Source organism: Trichosurus vulpecula, chromosome 8 (assembly GCF_011100635.1).
Source record: "Trichosurus vulpecula isolate mTriVul1 chromosome 8, mTriVul1.pri, whole genome shotgun sequence".
Classification (NCBI taxonomy): domain Eukaryota; kingdom Metazoa; phylum Chordata; class Mammalia; order Diprotodontia; family Phalangeridae; genus Trichosurus; species Trichosurus vulpecula.
The window spans coordinates 129,220,034-129,240,674 of NC_050580.1; the positions used below are offsets into that span (position 1 = coordinate 129,220,034).

General features: G+C 36.7%; 1 protein-coding gene across 1 annotated transcript in view; it reads left to right on the forward strand.

Moving 5' to 3' along the window:
• SLCO3A1 (solute carrier organic anion transporter family member 3A1) overlaps positions 1-20,641 on the forward strand; it is a 361,985-nt gene that overhangs the window by 37,879 nt on the left and 303,465 nt on the right. The window contains exon 2 of the mRNA XM_036735784.1: positions 19,249-19,714. Within this exon, the coding sequence (XP_036591679.1) occupies positions 19,249-19,714 (466 nt within the window). The remainder of the gene's footprint in view (positions 1-19,248; positions 19,715-20,641) is intronic.

Below are 20,641 nucleotides of genomic sequence, written 5' to 3' on the forward strand. Positions count from 1 at the left end.
GGATAAGTCACCTGACTCAATTTTCTCATCTGTAAAATGAAGGTATTGGATTAGATGAACTCTTAGACTCATTCCATTTCTAAATCTATGATCTTATGATCTTCTATCTTGTAGATCAGTGGCCTTTTTTATGCTGCTATAACTAACATGTATAGAACATAAGCACTTAATTTGTCACTTACACTTGACATATTTTGCCTCCCTTGTGTTAATTTCAATTAGTCAATAGATGGCTAAAATGATAGAACCAATACAGGTTCATAGACCTTTTATGTGACAATGGTATTGTAAAGAATTTGCTATGCACCAAATAGACTCAGTTATGCCTACCACCCCACTTAACCCATATATACATATATATATATATATATATATATATATATATATATATATATATATATATATATAAAATATATATATATATTCATTCACACACACGTGCGCGCGCACACACACACACACACACACACATACACACACACCCGCCATACAAGTAGTGGGTCAGATAATCATTGCCTGCTTTTAATCCAAGTTAAGGCTAATTATATTACTATAAAACTACAAGGAACCTGGAACTTGGAATACACTCTCATTGGACACTCTAGGAAGTGGGTTTTTTAAAAATCTAGAAGCCAGTTTCGGCTTTGTTTTTCCTTTGGGAACAGAGTTACCCAGCAATTATTTCACACCCTGTAGCAGTGTAGACATGTCTCTTCAAGTCCAATCTCTAAGAGTATATTTGAGGAAATGCATTTTACATGAAAAAGAAGCCTGTAAAATGAAATGACCTCCAGGCATGAAGGCAATGTAATTTCTATATATAACCCTACATTATTAATACAATAAATTTATCTGGTGTCTTGGTGGGGAGGATATAACTTGATCACTTGAGATATTAGCAATACGATCATCAGTTTCAACAGAGTGGTGGGGTGACTCCAAAGCAATGCCTCTAGCTGTGGATTCATTTCTTAATGAAACAGTGAAGAGGAGTGTCAAGCAATTTAATGGGATGTGTTTTTCTGCAAAGTATTACTATAAGTAAAACCTATTACTGGGGACCTCGGTTTTCAAGTAACCTCAGAATGAACACAACCTATCATAGATCAGATTTGAGCATATTGATTGTTTGGGGCAAGTATAGAAGATTTTATTGAGAAAGAATTCCATATGGAAGCTTTTTGTAAATGAAACTAACATTTGATTACAGGAGAAAAGTGTTATGACTTCACTTTCTGGCTTCCAAACCAATACCATTGATTCATGGCATTCCTGGAAGTCCTTTATAATCTGTCACATTCCATGTTCCCTGAGATAGTGAGACTATTTGTTTTCCTTTCTCTTGCTTCAGCATTTAGGGCTGCATCATGAGGTTAGTACACAGGCTTTCTTCTATCTAATCCCCCCAATTCCAAAGTACTACGGCATTTATCATTCTGTGTTATTAAATTTATAATATAGAACTTCGCATTTTTATTCTGTTTTCTCTCTCTTTTTCTAAAAAATGTGAGGATTCCAAATAATGTTTACAGGGGTACATCTAACTTGGCAGTGAAGGGGATATTTATCTTTAAAGACATACAGCAATGGCAGAAAGCCCCAGTCTTCTTGGGTACCAGGGTAGGAAGATCATTTAATTATACCAATCCACATTGCATATGGTTTTGCTTTTTAACAAATATTTATTGTCTTCTCTACACAAAACCCTGTCCTAGATGCTATTTGGGGAAGGGGTGGGGGAAAGAAAGATGAGTAGGTTTTGGATCCTACCCTTCAAGGAGCTTTCCATCCAGTGGGAGGGTGATAAGGCATATGGAAATATAATGCAAAGTAGATTATATCAGTGGTTGTGAGATACAAACAATAGACAATTATGTTCACAGGAAAGAAACAGTGTTTATGGCAAAGGGCATCAGCAATGCATACTTGAACAAAGTGTCATTTGGATAATGATCAGGTGGTTCCTTGAAGGATGGGTAAGATGTCAGTCCAATTCAGTTTAGCAGTCATTAAGGACCTTCCATATGAAAAGAACCTACTATGTGCAAAGGGAGACAAAGACGAAAGACTGAAAAATGATTACTACTCTCAAAGAGCTAATATTCTACTGAGAGATGTAACCTGTAAACACATAACTAATACTAGATCATTGGAGGTATTCAACTATCAGCAATGTTAGGGAACAGTCTTCGAAGAATATGTGTGAGGGAAGTCATAGAGAAGGGAAAGACAGAATATGTAGAAATGGCAAGTAGATTAGTTTTGTCTTGAGGATAAATATGAATGCCAATGCTCTGTCCATACCAGAGAATTCTGATGTCTCTTGTTCTCCAGATCAGAGACTATTTCTTGAAATGAAACAGGCACGGGTATTAGAGGCTCATGGAGAAGTCTTTGCCTCTATGTCATTTGTCTGTAGTATAGCCCTAGAACAAAGGCAGTGATGTCATTTTTATTTACAAAAATTCTCCTGTGTTCTACGCATGCATGAGCAGCTGTTCTTATATATCATATACTCTGGAAGATAAAAATCATTCATACACAGCACACATTTGTGTGTTTGTATGTTCTTGTGTGTATGTTTTTGTTTGTTTTAGGGGTTTGGGGAGTTGATTGATTATTACCCAAGTCCTGACACTGAAGAGCAATCAGGAACATGATAAATATGAAAGATATGATGGTGAAAACAATTTTTTAATCTCACCCCAAAAAGAGGGAAGACAAGCCCACAACACAAACATAGACCATTTCTGAGTGGAAACTCTCTACACAAATGGTACATCAATGTGCTTTGGCGTGGTGAGAATTGCACAAAGTAACAGAAACTGAGCTGTATGTAAAAAAAGTGTGCCTGGGCATCAAATAGCATGTGAGAAAATGTTCCTGGACTGGACCCAATCATCTAATTTCAGAGAGTGTTTCTGTGATGCCAATTGCAATATTACCTAATCCTTTAGTTGCACTGAATATTCAAATAAAAGAGATCTTGTCTTGTTGGCTTGCTGATGGACTCTAATTCCAGTTTCAGTAGGGAGGAGCATACAAATAAAAGTGCTACAGGAGGGAGAAATGAAGATGCTCCTGGATAGGGATAGTTAGGGAAAGCTTCTTAGCAGAGGTCTAACTTGGAATGCGCCTTGATCCTGGACAGGGTTTATCACTACCAAGAGGAAAGGAATCAGAAAAGGAATTAGGGCAAAGGAATCAGCAAAGGAATGGAGGCCAAAATTAACATTGTTTGTAAGGGTAGTAAGAAGACCAGCCTGACCAGATTACTCTTTTGAATTGGTATTATTTAGCACAACCTTTGGAAGGACTGAAGGAAACATGTATTCTTTGAGATATGTCCACAGAAATGGTGACTGACGTATTGAAAGAGGGATTGAAAAAATAGGTGCTTTTCAATCATGAGAGGATTGTTTAAAGGAATTGGTGGTATATAGTTAGCCTGGAGAAAAGAAGATTTAGAGCAGGGGTCTTTAACTCTGTCTCCCTCTCTCTGCCTTTGTCTCTCTCTGTCTCTCTCTGTCTCACTCTCTCTGTCTCTCTCTGTCTCTGTCTTTCTCACTCTCTCAGTCTCTCTCTATCTCTCTGTCTCTGTCTCTCTATACATATATAGATGTGTATGTACACACATGTACATATGCACAAATACATACATACATACATATATATATATATATACTTTTTGGATATCTGTATTTCAGTAAAATTGATTTCCTTTGTGTCCTGTAAATTTTATGTATTTAGAAAACATTCTGAAAAGGGGTACATAGACCTCACAAGGAATCCATGACAAAATAAAGGTTAAGAACTCTTGGTCTAGAGGGAATAAGACAATTGTCTTCATGTATTTAAAAAGCTGTCAAATGGAAGAGGATTTGGATTTATTTTCTTTGGTCTCTGAGAATAGAACTAGGTACAATGGATGGAAGTTACAGAGAGGCAGCTTTTACTTATTTTATTATATGAGAAAAACTTTCTAACAATTAGAGATGCCCTAAAGGCGAATGAGCTCCTCAGTGGTAGTAGGTTCCCCATCATTGGACATCTTCAAGACCACTTGAGGATGTTGTAAAGGGCATTCCCATACAGATGGGGATTGTATTGTCTGGGCTACAGATCCTCTCCACCTCTAATATTTTGTGAAATACTGCCCAGTAAGCTGTCAGACATGTACCTAACAAGAGAAGACCATCTCTTTTCAAATGAGTAGAAATAAGAAATTGCTCATTGTACATTAACTTTCTTCTTGATTTGATTTTCCTCCATTGTTCTAACTCCCGTGTCCCTACACTGTGGAAGTCAGGAGACTCAGATTCTAGTTCTAGCCCTTTTGCCATTAATTATCTACCTAGATGACTTAAGGGCAGCTTTCTTCACTTCTCTGATACTTGGTTTCTCCCTTTGTACAGTTAAGGGATGAGATTTGAGGGACTCAAATTCATTCTAACCTTAACATTCTGGGACCTTATTATTATTAGAGTACAGTAGATCAGCTTCCTAGATGTGGAATGAAATTGATTGTGTCTGGGAGTAGAATTATGGGAGATACACCAAGAATTAGATCAGTGAGCTGGTAAGAAAAAAAAAAACAAAACCCAGTGAATCAGAGAAGGGCAAACTTACAACCCCCATTACCCACATACTTATGTTCTCTACTTCCAAACCTTCACTATCTTGTATTTATGGTGAATGTTTAACATCATATATGAGATGGAGGTATTTCTAACTGATCTTCATTAATTTTACATATAGAAGTATGAGCTTTGATTGGTGTAGTATATTCTTATCTGATAATCATAACAACTAACATTCATATAGTGCTTACCGTGTAACAGGCACTGTGCTAAGCACTTTAAAATTTTATGTCATTTGATCCTTACAACAGCCCTGGGATATCCATTTTGTGGATAAAGAAACTGAGGCAAACGGAAGATAATTTACTTGACCAGGGTCACACAGTCTCAGTGCCTGAGACTGGATTTGAACTCAGGTCTCCTTGATTTTGGGTCCACTGTACCACCTAGCCACCCATTATCTGTGATCCCCATTACATAGATTGGGAATAGTCCAGGGGGCTGAGTTTTATTTGATATATAGGATCTGAGTTCTCAATATTAATCCTATGGCCATTTTCCTTTGAGGAAAATATTGGGTGATCATTTAACTTCTGTATTTCCTGAAGCTCCTCCACTAGAAGGGCCTAATGTCATCTCAAATTGCAAGTCATAAAGTGAGCTGCACTTTTTGTATGAAGAGTGCTAAACTTCAACTAATACTAATGGTCAGAGCTTAGTAGAATAATATTTAATAATACCATTAAATTCCACTTAATTTAATGACAGAAAACTAGATGAGTTGAGAACAGAGAGAAAGAAAGAGGCAGATTTTATTTTTCTTATGGAGTCACCATCCTAGGGCAGGGGCTAGGGGAGAGGAGAATCCAGCATCAATAGAGGGACACTTCGGTTTAAAAAAAATTAGAAAATTTTGTATGTGGAATAAAAATGCTCTACTTAATTTCTAAAAAAAAAATGTTCCTTTGTTGCACTTTGTATTTATGACATAATTATGTCCCCTTGACATTCATTCCTTGAACTCTTTCTTATAACTAACAAAAAGAATGAAGGAAAAACCATTGGTATAGTGATCACAACGTGCACTACATTCAGCACCTTGGAAGTTTCCTCATTAGTTCCCTAGGACAAAGATGAGTCTAAGACCAAAATAGCTTTTTCGATAGCTATCACTTGGTTGATTCATATTGAACTTGTAGTCTTTTTCATATGAAATTACTTTCTAGTTCTACCTTCCCCTCTTTTCCTTGATTTATTAAACTCACTTGTGGTCCTTTCTATTTTATCTTGTTAAATTTAATACGGAGAGATCAAGCTTATTGTTCCAGATGTCAGTATTTTGGAATCTAGATTCTGTCTTCCAACATATTAGGTAGTGTTCCCAGATTTTTTTGCAATCTGTAGATTTGATTTTTAAAATGTCATCCATGCCTTTATTCTAATTATTTATTTATTTGTCTGAGTTATTTATTCATTTTTCAATTATTCATATTTATCCACCCGTCCATTCATTCATTTTATGTATTTACTTGTTTGACAAGGTATTTATAAAAGTGTTGACCAGAGCCAGGCAAGTGCTCCACTGAGCCTTCAAGAATGCTACTGGAGACCTTACTGCAGACTGGCATTGATCTATTAATCATCACTTTTTTCTTCTAGTAAGTCCATCGTTTGTTTTTTAAAAGGCTGTGGTGTGAACAAGGATCAGACTTGTTCTACTTGGTGCCAGAGGGCAGAATTAGGAGCAAGAAATGAAAGTAACAGGTAGATTGACGTGAGATATAGAAAGATATCCCAGCACTGAAAGCTGTCCAGAAGGGAAGTGGATACCCAAATACACTCAAAAATAGTACCCAAATGTACTAGGATCCCAGACACATCTGCCCATCCAGTCTACATAAGGTTATATATATATATATATATATGTGTGTGTGTGTGTGTGTGTGTGTGTGTGTGTGTGTGTGTGTATAAAGCCTTGTTGAAAGGAAGATGTTCTCCCTATCTATCAGCCTGATAACTCTGTCAACATATGAAATAAGACAAACCTATCAGGATTTTATTTTAGTGATCACCTCTCATCCATGGACTGGTCCTTGAGAAATACAGTTGTTTCTTCCACCTCAAGGGGGTTAGGGGGATGGTGTCCCCATGATCTGGAAAATCCCCATAAAATCCATAGGGGTAGATCCTTCACCTTCATTTTCCTTTAGAAAATCATATAAGGATTTAGCTTTTCTTATATGATGCCAGAGTCTACCAGAGTGTCTTTTTATAACAATCCTGCATTTCTGAGTTTCTAAACATTTTCTGTATCATTTGCTGGCCTTCATATGTCATCTGCAGCTTCCACAAGATTCCTCCCAATTCTAATTTAATTGCCTGTGCTGACCCAAAATATGTGGAAACCATGATGGGGAAAGTCATGATGTGGAAGGGATAACTATGTTCTAGAAGGATCCATTTGGCCACACCAACATGAATAAGAATACCTTTGATGATGTTTCTGATAATAGCCTATCCAGCCTTATTTGAAGACTTCCTGTGAGGGAGAACCCACTGTCTCCTGACTCAGTCTTTCACTGTTGTTTTATTAAGTTGTTTTTCAGTCATGAGGTTTTCTTGGCAAAAATACTGGAGTGGTTTGCCATTTCCTTCTCCAGCTCATTTTACAGATGAGGAAACTGTGGTAAACAGGGTTAAGTGACTTGCCCAGGGTCACACAGCTAGTAAGCTTCTGAGGCTGGATTTGAACTCAGATCTTCCTGACTCTAGGCCTGGCACTCTATCCAGTGTGCCACCTAGCTGTTCTGTCTTTAGCTCTAATCCAAATCTACTTCTGCTACTTCTACCTCTTGTTTCTAATTCTGCTCTCTGAGGTCAATTGGAGTAAGTCTAATGACTCTTTCACATGGTAGCTTTTTAAAAATAATTAATTTTTGGTGAGTGTTCCCATGAGCACTGCACCTGCTCTCTTGAGGAGTGTAATAAAATGCCTTCCTCTGCAAAAAAAATAATAATAATAATTTTTACAAGAATTTATCATGTCTCCATCTCACTGGCCCCTCACCGAACAATTTTTAAAAAGAAAATGAAAACCCTCATAACAAATATGCATAGTTCAGCAAAACAAACTTATACATTGGCCATGCGCAAAAAAAAAACGTGTCTCATTCTGGTTTTTAAGCTCTTCACCCTCTGGCAGGAGGTGGAAGTGAGCTTCATTTTCAGTCCTCTGAACATATGGTCTACAAATGATAGCCTTAAAATGGAGTCGTGTTCTCTTCCTAAAGCTAAACACCCCAGTTCCTTCTCATATGACATGGCTTTGAGGTCCTTTACCATTCTAGTTGCTTTCATCTGGACACTTCAGTTTACCAATGTTCTTCTTAAAATGTGATGCACAGAATTGAACATAATACTCCAGATGTGACTTGACCAGAGAACAGTATATTATAGCAGTCTTACCTCCTTGCTCCTAGAAATAATGCCTTTCTTAAGTTGGTCCAAGATATCTATCATCTGAGACCAGATTAGTGATGTCAGGAAGGCTAACATGAATTTGACTGTAGTATGATGATTTTTTACTACTTCTCCAAGAAGATCAACACAATTTTAAAGGGCCTACAATCACTGTTGGTAAAAGAGTATACCCACCCCACGGAATTCACAGCATCATGAAGTTCTGTTGTTGTTCATCCTTCATTCTCAAAGAGAACCAATGACATGGAGGGATGTCTTGACTTGTGCAAATTGGATTTAAGTGAAACAAAGTTGTACAGTCATCAACACTCTCTCCCTGAGAGTCATTGAAGTCCAGTGGCAAGACAAAAGTCAACTACAGCAACACCACCAAAAGCACAGAAATCACAGAATCATAAAGTTCTATATTTTCAATTACTGTATAGTTTGTACACTATTGGTATTATCTATTTGCAATTACTGTATAGTCTTTATGATTGTATACTGTTTATTTGCAACTATTGTATGTGTATTTGTAAACACATATGGTATACACAAATACAGTGGAATTTACCTTTTAGTTTGCTCTCCAAAGACCGAATGAAATTAATCTGAGGAATAGATTTGACCTTGAAATTGGAAATTTGGTAGCTTTGTCTGCAACTTATATTTCTTGATGTGCTTAATTCAGTGGGATACAATCATAAAACTATCCAGACTTGGACAGAACATGGATCAAATAATTTCTCTTGAGACATTATGACAATATTTAGTGGAATCCTAAAATATTCTGTGGGCTTGTAAGGGAGATGATAGCTGTGTTTTTCTTTACTGCTTTTCCCCTACATGATCATTATAAAGGGCTGCTGCTGTATTTTCATCATATTATCTCATTACGTGAAAATAGTGTCCTTTTATCATATTATTTTGTTATGTGAAATGTGTCCTTAAATTCACAGCCTTTTTGTATGCTATTTCTTTGATGTTCTGAATTGCTTATTCCAAGGAGTTGCTGTTTGAGATATTCTTTAAAAAATCATACCAAATCTTAAAATATGGAGCAAAAGTAATATGCATTACATTTTAGCACTGATAAAATTGTTGATTTTTGTCAGGCAAAACAATTTATTCTTTTGTTTGTACTGTTTGCCACTCTTTACTGTTTGTAAATTTCCTTGTCATACTTCCTTGCCATAGGAGATTTAGAGCTACAATTGCCCCAATAAACAATAAGTGTGTTTTAAAAGTTGCATTTTACAGTATTCTAAAATTTGCCATTTGGCAACTGATTACCAAAGCAGCAAAACGCTTGAGAAATCAGGTATACAAACAGACAAAGGTGTTTTGTTGCTCTGTTATGGGGGCGGGGATCACTGCAAATAAGATCACTGCATGTAATATCAGATAATAGCCAACAGGTTACACATACCACACTTAGATGTGACCCATTGATTGGTATATGGATCCCATCTCCTGGTCTGCTCTCAACATCTGCTCATTGGCAAAGGGTAACACTGCAGGTGTGGCATCATGATGTTATGGAAAGAATGTTTTTCTTAGGGGATTTGGGTTCTAAAGTCTTCACTATGCAATCAATCAGCTGTGTGACTTAGGGCAGATATTTTACCTGCCTAGGCCTCAGTACTTAGTTTTATCAGCTGTAAAATAAAGGGACCTGACTGGAATAACTAGTTACTAGATAGATGAGATCATATTTTGTCGTTCTAAAAAATGAATAGGACAGGAAAATCTTACTAAGAGTTTCCCAAGGAGAGGGTGAGGGGATCCTGGCTTTTTTTGTTTGTTTATTTGTTTTGGGTAGATGGTGATCTTTGTTTTTTTCATACTTTAAAGAAACTAGCAAGAAACCCTGTGGCCTTCAATTTCTCTAGACAATGAAAACCCATGCAATCAGATACTTACATACAAATGCATAAAATATGGGTAGCACACAAGATGAACTGTAGATCTTTAAGCATGGTGGCAAATGAGATCTCATACATGACACTAAGATTTGGTGAGATGACTGGGATATGAATCTAGAAGGGTATACTATGTTCAAAAATGAATAAGGGTATTCTTCCATTAAATAGAGCACTATATAAGTTAATGGAAGAAGGGTGAGTTTAGTAGCATAATAACATTTACTTGAAGATTAACAGAGATAGAAACAGGAGTGCATTCTCATTGGAATATAATTCAAACCATCTGGACAAAAAAAGAGGAACTAGATGAGGAATTTGTCAACCTGCATGCCTGGTCTGAACCCATAACATAATAGTGACTGGTGACTTTATTTATCCTGGCATGTCTGGGAGCTTGCTTGCTGACAAAAGAGATCTTCTATTAATTTTTTAAACTGGTCTCAATAAAAATTTCATTCTTGAAAGGGTGGAAGAACCAATGAAAGGAACTTTCATTCTGGATCTATTCTCACCAACATGGAGGGATTTGATTTCTGGAATTGGAAATGATGGGAATCTTGGGGAAGTGGCCCCTGCATCTTAGAAATTGTGATAGAGAAGAGAAAATCCAAGTATTAGTCTAATACACAGCTTAGATCTAGGGAGAATATATGTCCAAGGGTTCAGAGAAAAAATAAATATTATAATATAGCCCAAAATTCTTTAAGAACTCTGTTCAGAAAGAATCCTCAAAAATTAAATTCTAAAGACTAGAAAATCAATTCTAATGAGCAGAAAAAGAGGGAGCTTATCTTAAGAGACTCATGCAAATGCATAATAATAAATTTATCAACCATCTTATAAAGGGGTATACACAGAATTAAACCAGTAAATGTTTAACAGCTATGTGAGGGTGGGGGGTGGGACAAGCCACACAACACATTTGTCAGTTTTATCTTTGTTAACATTTTATCCATCACTTTCTTAAGTCCAGACAATCAACAAAACAATAAATCAAACTCTGATTTATAGCCTTTTCTGATTTCTGGGGTGTAAATGTTCACACTGAAAATTTAACGATCAGCTCAGAACCAACTCAAGCTGGCTGTAGTGCCCCTGGGAAACAAGAGGATCCCAATGCATGGTATAATCCCTGTAAGAATAGTGCCAGGGGTGTTAACAATGAAAATGAGCTAAGACTTCTAAGAAATCCAAGGACAATGGAAAAGTATTGTTATATTGAGGAAAATAGAAGGCTCAAGACAGGAATCAAATAGATGTTCATAAAGGACAAGATGATAATGATAGATAACAGAAAGAGGGCAAAACTTCTCAACAAACAAAATTTTATTTTGTTCCGGTTTTCTCTGCCAAGGAAAATGATCTTTGGACTAGAAAGGGCAGAACAAAAATGCATAATTTGGAGATAATACCCTCAAAGAAGCAGGGAGACAGTAAGAGATTACCTAGCTAACCTTGTTGAGTTTGAGCCACCTGGCCTACATTAACCTATAACACTCTAGAATAATGAAAACACAGACAGATGGAAATGCTGAACCACTGTCAATAATCTTTGAAGAATTTTTAGAGAACAAGCGACATGCTGTAGAGCCTAAGAAGAGAAAATTCTCTAGTTTCAAAGAAGAAAAAAGAATGAGTCTGAAAATTATAGGCCAATGGCCACCTTCGATTTCCAATAAAATTCTAGGATAGGTTATCAAAGGGATTGTTGAACATCAGTTGGACAAAGGGATTAGTGGACATCTAGAAAAAAAAGATGTGATCATACAGAGGCAACATAGCTTCAACAAGAATAGGTTGTACCAGACTAACTTAGCCTGATTTCATTTTTTTGTTTTTGATGGGATTACTAGACTGGAAGATCAGGGAATAGTGTACAGACAGGTTTTTTTTTTTTGCTTGATCTTGCATTTCACAAAATCTCACACTAGTCTTGTGGAAAAGAAAGAGTGATGTAAGACATCAGTATATATAGGTAGGTTCAGAATAGGCTCAATGGCCATATCCAGGTGGTGGCTATTAATAGTTTAATGTTGACTTTCGAAGGAGGTCTCCAGTGGAGGGCCCCAGGAATCTGATCTTGATCCTATAAGGTTTCACAGTTTTATCGATGACTTGGATAAAGGCATGGCTGGTATACTTATTACATTAGTAGGTGACAAGAAGCTGGGAGGGATAGTTAATATGTTGGGGAGCACAATAAGGATCCAAAAATATCTTGAGAATCTAGAATATTAGACCAAATACACAAAGATATCATTTAATAGGGATAAACATTGAGAATTACACTTTTACAAGATGGTGGGTTAGAAGGGAAAGAAAGTTTAGCTAGTCAGCTGTTCTTATGAAAAAGATCTAATTCCAGAGGACAGATGATGAAATGTGCTATCTATCTCCTGACAGAGAGGTGATGGATATAGGGTGCAGTGTGAGACATATACATACACACACACACACATATATATATATATATATATATATATACACACACATGTATACATATACACATACATATATACACATATACATGTACATATACACCTATACATATATGCATATGCATATACATATACATAGAGAGAATTTGTTTGGCTTACTATGCATATTTGTTATAAGGAATTTGTAATTCTTTTCAGGGTGAGTTGGGTTGGGGAGAGCTACAGGTTTGGAATGTTTAATGCCTTTTAGATGAGGTTACTATACTGGTAGTTTTGCTTAATTATTTTACTTTGTTACAAGATGGTTCTTAAATGGTGGGGGTAATCTGGAAACGTTTCTCATGAAAAATAAAACACCTCGAAGAAACTTTTAAAAAATGAAAAAAGACCTGAGGCATGCAGCAGAAAGTATGCTAGTGAGAGCACTAGGGTTCAAATCTCTGTTCTGCTCCATATTACTTGTGGGACCTTGGGCACTTGGCCACTGTCCCTTACTGGGGAGGATGTTGGCCTAGATGGTCTAAAGATCCTTTTAGATTCTGTTTTAGTGGGCTGCAAGCTTGACATGACTCAACAACAAAATTAACATGAAAGAGAGACAGAGTCAGAGACAGAGAGACAAAGGAGGAGAGGAAGGAAGGAAGCTAATGCAATTCCAAGCTTTATTAAGATGTCTAGAAGAAGATAGGTGAACATTTCACAGTATTCTCCCCTGTTAAGACAACAGTTGAAATGCTTTGAACAGATCTGAATGCCAAGTTGTTGAAAGAACATAGAAGGCCTAGAGCACCTCCAGAAGAAGGTGACCAAGATGGTGAAAAGGCCAGGACAATATACAATATAAGTATCAATTAAACAGATTAGAAATGTTTAGCCTGAAGAATACTTGGGACAGGGGACATGAGAGCTATTTTCAAATGTTTGAGGAGCTGTTATGAGGAAGAGAGATTAGATTTGTTCTACTTGTGCAGAAATAGAAGCAATGGTTTGAAGTTGAAGAGATGCCAGTTTAAATTCATGCAAGGAAAAACTTTCTAACAATGAAATCTGTTCAAAAGTGGGATGGACTGATTTAAGAGGTAATGTGCTTCCCCATCACTGAAGGTATCCAAGTGAAGACTGCATAACCACTTCTCAGGTATATTGTAGATGGGATTCATGTTCAGAGAACAATGGGACTGGATCAAGGGTTCTTCATCTTTTTTGTGTCGACTCTTTTGGCATGCTGATAAAAGCCTACTGACTTGTTCTCATAATGTTTTTAAATTCATAAAATAGAATAGGATTATTCATACAAAGATTGTATGAAATAAAATAGGATTCCCAAAGAAACCAATTATATTGAAATTCAGTTATCAGCATATAGTTTTTAAAAAACAGATTCATGGCCCCAAGGTTAAGAATCCCTGAATTAGACAGATGGTCCTTTCCAACACTGAGATTCTGTGATTCTTTGATAGAACAAAACTTTCTTCTTTCCTCACTATCCTCACTAGCACATTATATGATGAGGTCAGTGAAAGTTTGTTATTGTCTGAGTCCCTGTGCATTTGATGTAACTTAGATGACATGGTGTTTTCTCAAGTCAAAGCATTTTGAAATTAAGAACACCAATTTTAGTCCTGCATCCATAGTTTCTTCTTCTAAGCCTGCTTGAGACTAAGATTGCACACTTAAAGACTGGGCTAGTCACAAGAATTCATAGGAGAAATATCATTAGATTAAGAACTAAAAGGCCTGTTCTGGGCTCTGTCACAAATTCAGTTTTCTCACCTTGGGCTTTCACCAGTCTGGTTCTCATTTTCCTCACCTGTGCCCAATGAAGCGATTGGACTCTAGGCAATATGAGGCGCTGTCTAGTTCTAACATATTATTCTTCTGTGACAGTCAGTCACACCTGATGGGTTTCCTTTAAATGCCATGGAAAATCATAGGGCTTTGCCCAGATTGTTTTCCGAAGGAGGTCTACCCTCCATCATAAGATTGCATTCTCATGTTCTCCAGCAGTTGCTGTGGAGACTACTAAGGGATGATCGTGAATCCTATGTGTCAGACTGAGTCAGTTTTCTAATAATTAGGATTTCCTAGGCAAGTGTGACCAGTACGGGCCTGGACAAAGCATTAATGAATCATTCTGGAGTATGAGTGGGAAATACTTTAAAACTGAAAATAATCAAAAGTCCTGAAGTCAGGAATGTGTGGATATTTTTATTGAGATTGAGCCATTTTTCTCCCCTTCCCTTCTTTCTTTCCTTCTCTTCTTCCCTCCTTCTATCCTTTGTTCTTTCCACTCTATTTCTCTCCTTACTATTCCTCTTCTCTCTGCATTTATCTTTGTCACTCTTTGTTAAGCCTTTTTTCTTTTTTTATCATCTTAATTTATTAATTTATTTTTACCGTTCATTTTTTAAAATTGAGTTCCAAATTCTCTCCCTCCTTCCAGCCCCTTCCTCACCTGCTGAGCATGCAAGCAATATGATATTATATAAGCAAAGCATATTTTAAACATTTCTTCTTAAAACCTTTCTCTGATAACCTCACGGCCACTTCCAATGGTCATCACTGTCTTTTTTTTCCTGAGAATCTTTTCATTTTCTCCACTTATCTATACCTTTTTTTAATCTCTCAGGTTACCTGATAATTTAAGACGGTTGCATTCTACATGCATATTGGCTGTGGTTGGTGCTTTCCTTATCAAATAAAACCCAGAAGTGAATTTTATTGCATCACGTAAACTTAATTGATCCATTTTCTTAAAACTGTCTTTTTAGTTTAGTATTTCAGCCCTTAATTAATCCATAAAGCATTTCCTCAGAGTGTTTGCTCAGCTTAATCATTTGTAGGGCAACTTTGTGGAAAAGTATCGAGCTGGGCCTAAGCAGAAACAAGAAGACAAAGGACAGATAGTTCCATTACCCTTCTTTCATTTCTATAGTGAGTGGTTGTAGAATAGAGGTATTAGACTCCTGTGCTAAATGCATGTTCTGTGTGTGTGTGTGTGTGTGTCTGTCTGTCTGTCTGTCTATCTCTTTCTCTCTGTTTCTCTCTCTCTGTCTCTGTCTCTCTGTATGTGTCTGTCTCTGTCTCTCTGTCTCTATCTCTGTGTCTGTCTGTCTGTCTGTCTGTCTCTCTCTCTCTTTCTCTGTCCCCTTCCATTTCTTTCTCCATTTCCCCATCCCCCTACACACCTGTTTCCATTGACTGATTATCTTTTCCTCCATTTTACCTACAGATTTTATGACTGCCAGAGCTATCACCTTTATCTGTTGTCATAAATGTGCACACCTGCAAGTTATTTTATATTCCAACACACCTGCCAAAAGAGAGAGGGTGTCCTATTTCAAACACATTCTCCAGAATTTATCATTAAATATTATAATAGAAGCAATAAGATGACTTGGGTTACAACATAGGATTTCATTTGCCAATAACCGTCGGAAAAATTCTCCTTTTAAGACACTTGATCTATTTTAATCACAACAATATGCCAACTTTAGCTCCCTCCAGCCCCCCACTGCCAACTTTGGAAAAGTCTGCAATTTTAAAAAGAATTTTCCTTCAATGAAAATGCAGTTGGTTCAGTTCAAAAGGGAATACAAATAGGAACAAATATGGAAAACCATAAATTAAATATATGTCTGTCTCTGAGAGAAGCTTTCTTTTCATTGGGTATTCTTCAGTAGATATAGATTGTCCTAGTTGTGGGGCACTATCTGTCCAAGTGACTTTCTATTGTCAATCTGTCTACCTCTCAGCCACATATATATGTATTTTATATATATGTGTGTGTGTGTGTGTGTGTGTGTGTGTGTGTGTATTAATGTGTGTAACTGATGTGATTGACTACATCTGTTAAAGTCTTTGAGCTTGAAATGTGGCCAAGAAACATTAGCCAGTTACTCTTCAATGATAACAATATGCAAATTTATTTGTGTATATATTATATATGTGTAAAATATTCATTGAAGAAAGACAGTAAATATCTGACATGTGTGTATGTGTGTATACACACATATGTATGTATGACTAGGGACTGGATTTGTGATTTCACTGGTATAGGCAACTCCCAGGGGAAGTTTTCTCTACCAATCCAGGTCACCATAACCTTTCCAACTTAATCTTACAGGATTACTTAAAAGAGAGTTGCGAAACACACTGTGAGGAATTATTGCCTTCAACACAGATGTGTCCAGAACCTAATCAAAATGTAATTGGCAAATATTTAACAAAATAAATAAAATATAATAGAACATAGACTATGTTCATGCATGATTTTCTAAGTCAATATGTGGCCAGCAGGGATTCTGAAGTAAGGTTTGGTGACCCCTGTTTCCATCTGAGTTTGATACTCTAACTTGAAGCACTTAGAAGTTAAGTGGCTTGCCCAGCATCACGCACCTTGTATGTCAGATGTGGGACTTGAATCTAGGTCTTCCTGACTTCAAGGCCATCTCTTAGTTCTCTAGTCACTATGTCATGTTGCATCATACACACACCACATACATACATACATATATACATACATATAAACATGTAATTAATGTGCACATAAAATTTATGTATATTTATTCCACTGAGTTCATATCACATTAATACGCTTTGCTTAAACCTTCTTCATGTCTGTAGGGTACATAAGTAATAGAATCATTAATCTCATTTCATCACTGGGGAAATTCAACAAATTGCTCATTTATGGATGGAAAATTGAGAAGTCAACAGAAATGTAGCATGGTGTAGCAGAAGAAGCGTTAGACTTGATGTCAGGAGAGACCTGGGCCTGAATTCTATCTCTAATCACACTATTTGTGTATAAATAGGCAAGTTATTTTACCTCTTTGACCATCAGTTTCTCTTCTATAAAATGGGAATAACACCTGGAGTACTTATCTCACAAAGTTTGCAAGAATAAAATGAGATAAAATGTGTAAAACATTTTGTAAACCTTAAAGTACAACATAAATTCAGTTATTAATATTTTAAGCAATAGCAGTGCCCCGGTAGTATCAGAGACTAATCAAGGATTCAGTATCTTAGAATGATAGAATGTTATTTCCGTAGAAGACCTTGGGGTTCTGTTTAGTGGCATTTGGCGTAGCCTATGCTTCAGGACCTTTTCCAGGAGGAGGGAGTAGCGGTGGCTTACCTCCTTTGGAAACTCAGCCAAGTGGTATAACAACATGAGAGTTTGCTCAGTTCGCATTAGGGAAGTTCTGGTCAAGTACATGAGAAGAGGAGTAGAAGGAAAGAGGAAGAATAATGATTATGCTGGTGATGTGAGGGTGATTGCACTACACTCTACTGATGGTTCTTGAATTGAATTAATGTCAGGCTGAAACTCCATGACTCTATTGACTTGTACAAAGACATAGACATCATGCTTCTCAAATTGGCAGATGTCACAAACCTGAAAGGGATACCTGATAGATGGTTGAATTGTAATTCAAAAATATTTCATTCAGCTAGAATGATGCACCAAATTTAATAAGATAAAATACTTTAAATAATAAGATTAAAAGTTGGAATAAATATAAAAGCCTACATTTGGATTAAAAAATAAACTAATAATTATATGATAGGGAAGATATGGATAATTTGTGAAAGACCTCATGTGAAAGACTGTGGGGGATTTTAGTGCATAACAAGGTCAACATGAGTCAACAGTGTGACACAGTAGCCGAAAAAGCAAGCATGAACTTGGGCTTCATGACCTCAGACCAAAGAATGTGATAGTGCCACTGTATTTATTCTGGTCAGATTCCATATGGAATATTGTGATCAGGAAGGATATTGAAAAGCTGGAGCAAATCCAAAGTATGATGACCATAGTGGTCCAAGGACACCACACACACTATAGGAGTTCATTTGAAGGTACCGAACATGTATTCTAGAGAAGAAAAGACTTGGGAGTAGAGGTCATGGCACACATCTTCAAATGTTTGAAGGATTTATTATTTGCATGAGATTTGAATTGTTTTGTATGATGACAGAATATAGAACTAGCTCCAAGATTTCAACACAATATAAGAAAAAACTTCCTTAGGGCTGTCCTGAAGTAGAATGGCTCACTCCAGAAGGACTGTGGTGACTAACGCTGGAAGTCTTCATGGAGCAGATTAATGTCACTTAAGTAGTATTGGGGAGATAGAATGGTACACCTGGAGTCAGGAAGACCTGAATTTTCACAGACACTAGCTATGTGACCTTTGTTAAATGATCTCATTTAACTTCTCTCTACCTTAGTTTCCTGAGCTGCAAAATAAAGATTATAAAAGCACTCACTTCAGGGGGTTATTGTGAGGATCAAATGTGGTAGAACATGTGAAGTCTTTGCCAACCTTAAATCACTGTTTACTGTAAATGTTCACTATCCTCCTTGTCATCATTTTCGGAAACTATGTGAGGCAGGATTCTCTTTTAAAAATTAATTGAACTGGAAGACCTCTGAGGGATCTTCCAACTCTGAGATTCTATTAATAGAATGAAGTTAGGAATGTCTCTAAATTCAAAGATATGTAAACTGCTTAGTGATCACTGAAGGGAACAGAGGGCAAGAAGCTCCAGGTACAGAAAAAGAGACTGTCAGGAATAAAGCAGATCTCAAGGAAAAGTAGAATTCTGTGATGTCAGAAAAGTGAACTTCTCTGCAAGTTTTTTAGTCTCTTAATGCTAAATAAGAACTTTTCCCAGTTGTTTTTGTTCTAAACCAATTTGCACAAATTGTGCTTGATTGAAATCTTAGAATGATAGAAAAAAGCCAGTTGAGCCAAGACGAGGGGGAAACTAAACTATGAGGCAAAAATGATCCTTCCTTTATGTCAACACTTTTCTTTTTTTCTTTTTGTACAGGTTAGTGTCTTAACTACCCTAGAGCGGAGATTTAACCTGCAGAGTGCTGATGTTGGTGTAATTGCCAGCAGCTTTGAGATTGGTAACTTGGCCCTCATCCTCTTTGTGAGCTACTTCGGAGCCAGGGGACACCGGCCACGTTTAATAGGCTGTGGTGGAATAGTCATGGCCCTAGGAGCTCTGCTTTCTGCACTGCCTGAGTTCCTGACCCATCAATATAAGTATGAGGCTGGAGAGATCTGGTGGGGAGCCAAAGGACGGGATGTGTGTGCTGCCAATGGGTCCACCAGCAACAAGAGACCAGACCTGGAGCTAATCTGTAGGAATAGGACTTCCACCAACATGATGTACTTGCTTCTCATTGGCGCACAGGTCCTACTGGGGATTGGTGCTACCCCTGTGCAACCTTTGGGAGTCTCCTACATCGATGACCATGTGAGGAGGAAAGATTCTTCCCTGTATATAGGTAAGAATGATTAAATATTTTCGTTTGGATGGTGCTGCAAAATACCTTTTTCTTTTCCTGCTTTCATTCCATGCAAGGGATTAACAATCAAAAAAAGGAAACAAAGGCGTAAGTCCAGATTTTTTAAATGTGATAACAACTGGTGATCTCTTTCATATGGAATTTAGTCTTCCTTAGAATATTTGACTTTAACCACCATATTAAACTTCCAGAACCTACCCACCAAGAAATATATCATGTATATAACATAATATAACTGATCCTCATTCTCTGTCTTGATACTCTACCTTAAAACAAAAGGTTTATGTTATTTAAATCTTAGCAGTTAGTGTCACAGAAAACAAGTTTATTCTCCTTGTTATCTTCTGTCCCAGTAATTATGCTACTGTATAAATAAATTAGATACTTAGAAAATAATTTTTCATATGTTCTTCTCTATTCATTTTCAGTGTCCTATACTTCTTAGGAACAAGGTGAACTGTACTCAGAAATTTAGCAGTTTCACGTCTGATGATCCAGTACCATCATTCTTCATGGAATAGGAAAAATAATTAATTGTGTAAAGCTTAAGTCAAATGGAAGCAACTTGAATGATTCTGGTCACTTGTAGAACTCATATAAACAAACAAGCAAATAGGCGTTAAAGTAGGTTTACAGCTCTTTTTTTCTCCCATTGAATATATGTAATCTCCTGTGTTTGTATACTGGGGGTTTGTCTAATACTTACATTATAGGTATAGATAGAACAAAGCATCTCCATCCCCACTTTTATTAATTACATTTACATCTTAATCAGACTAGTTGACTGTATTGACATATACCCCACCTCTCTTTGCTCTAAGTTTTGGGTAAGAGTACCTCTAAGTTTAAATTATTTGACCAAAGAAAATGAAAGGTTAATTATTATGTAAATCATAGTACATTGAA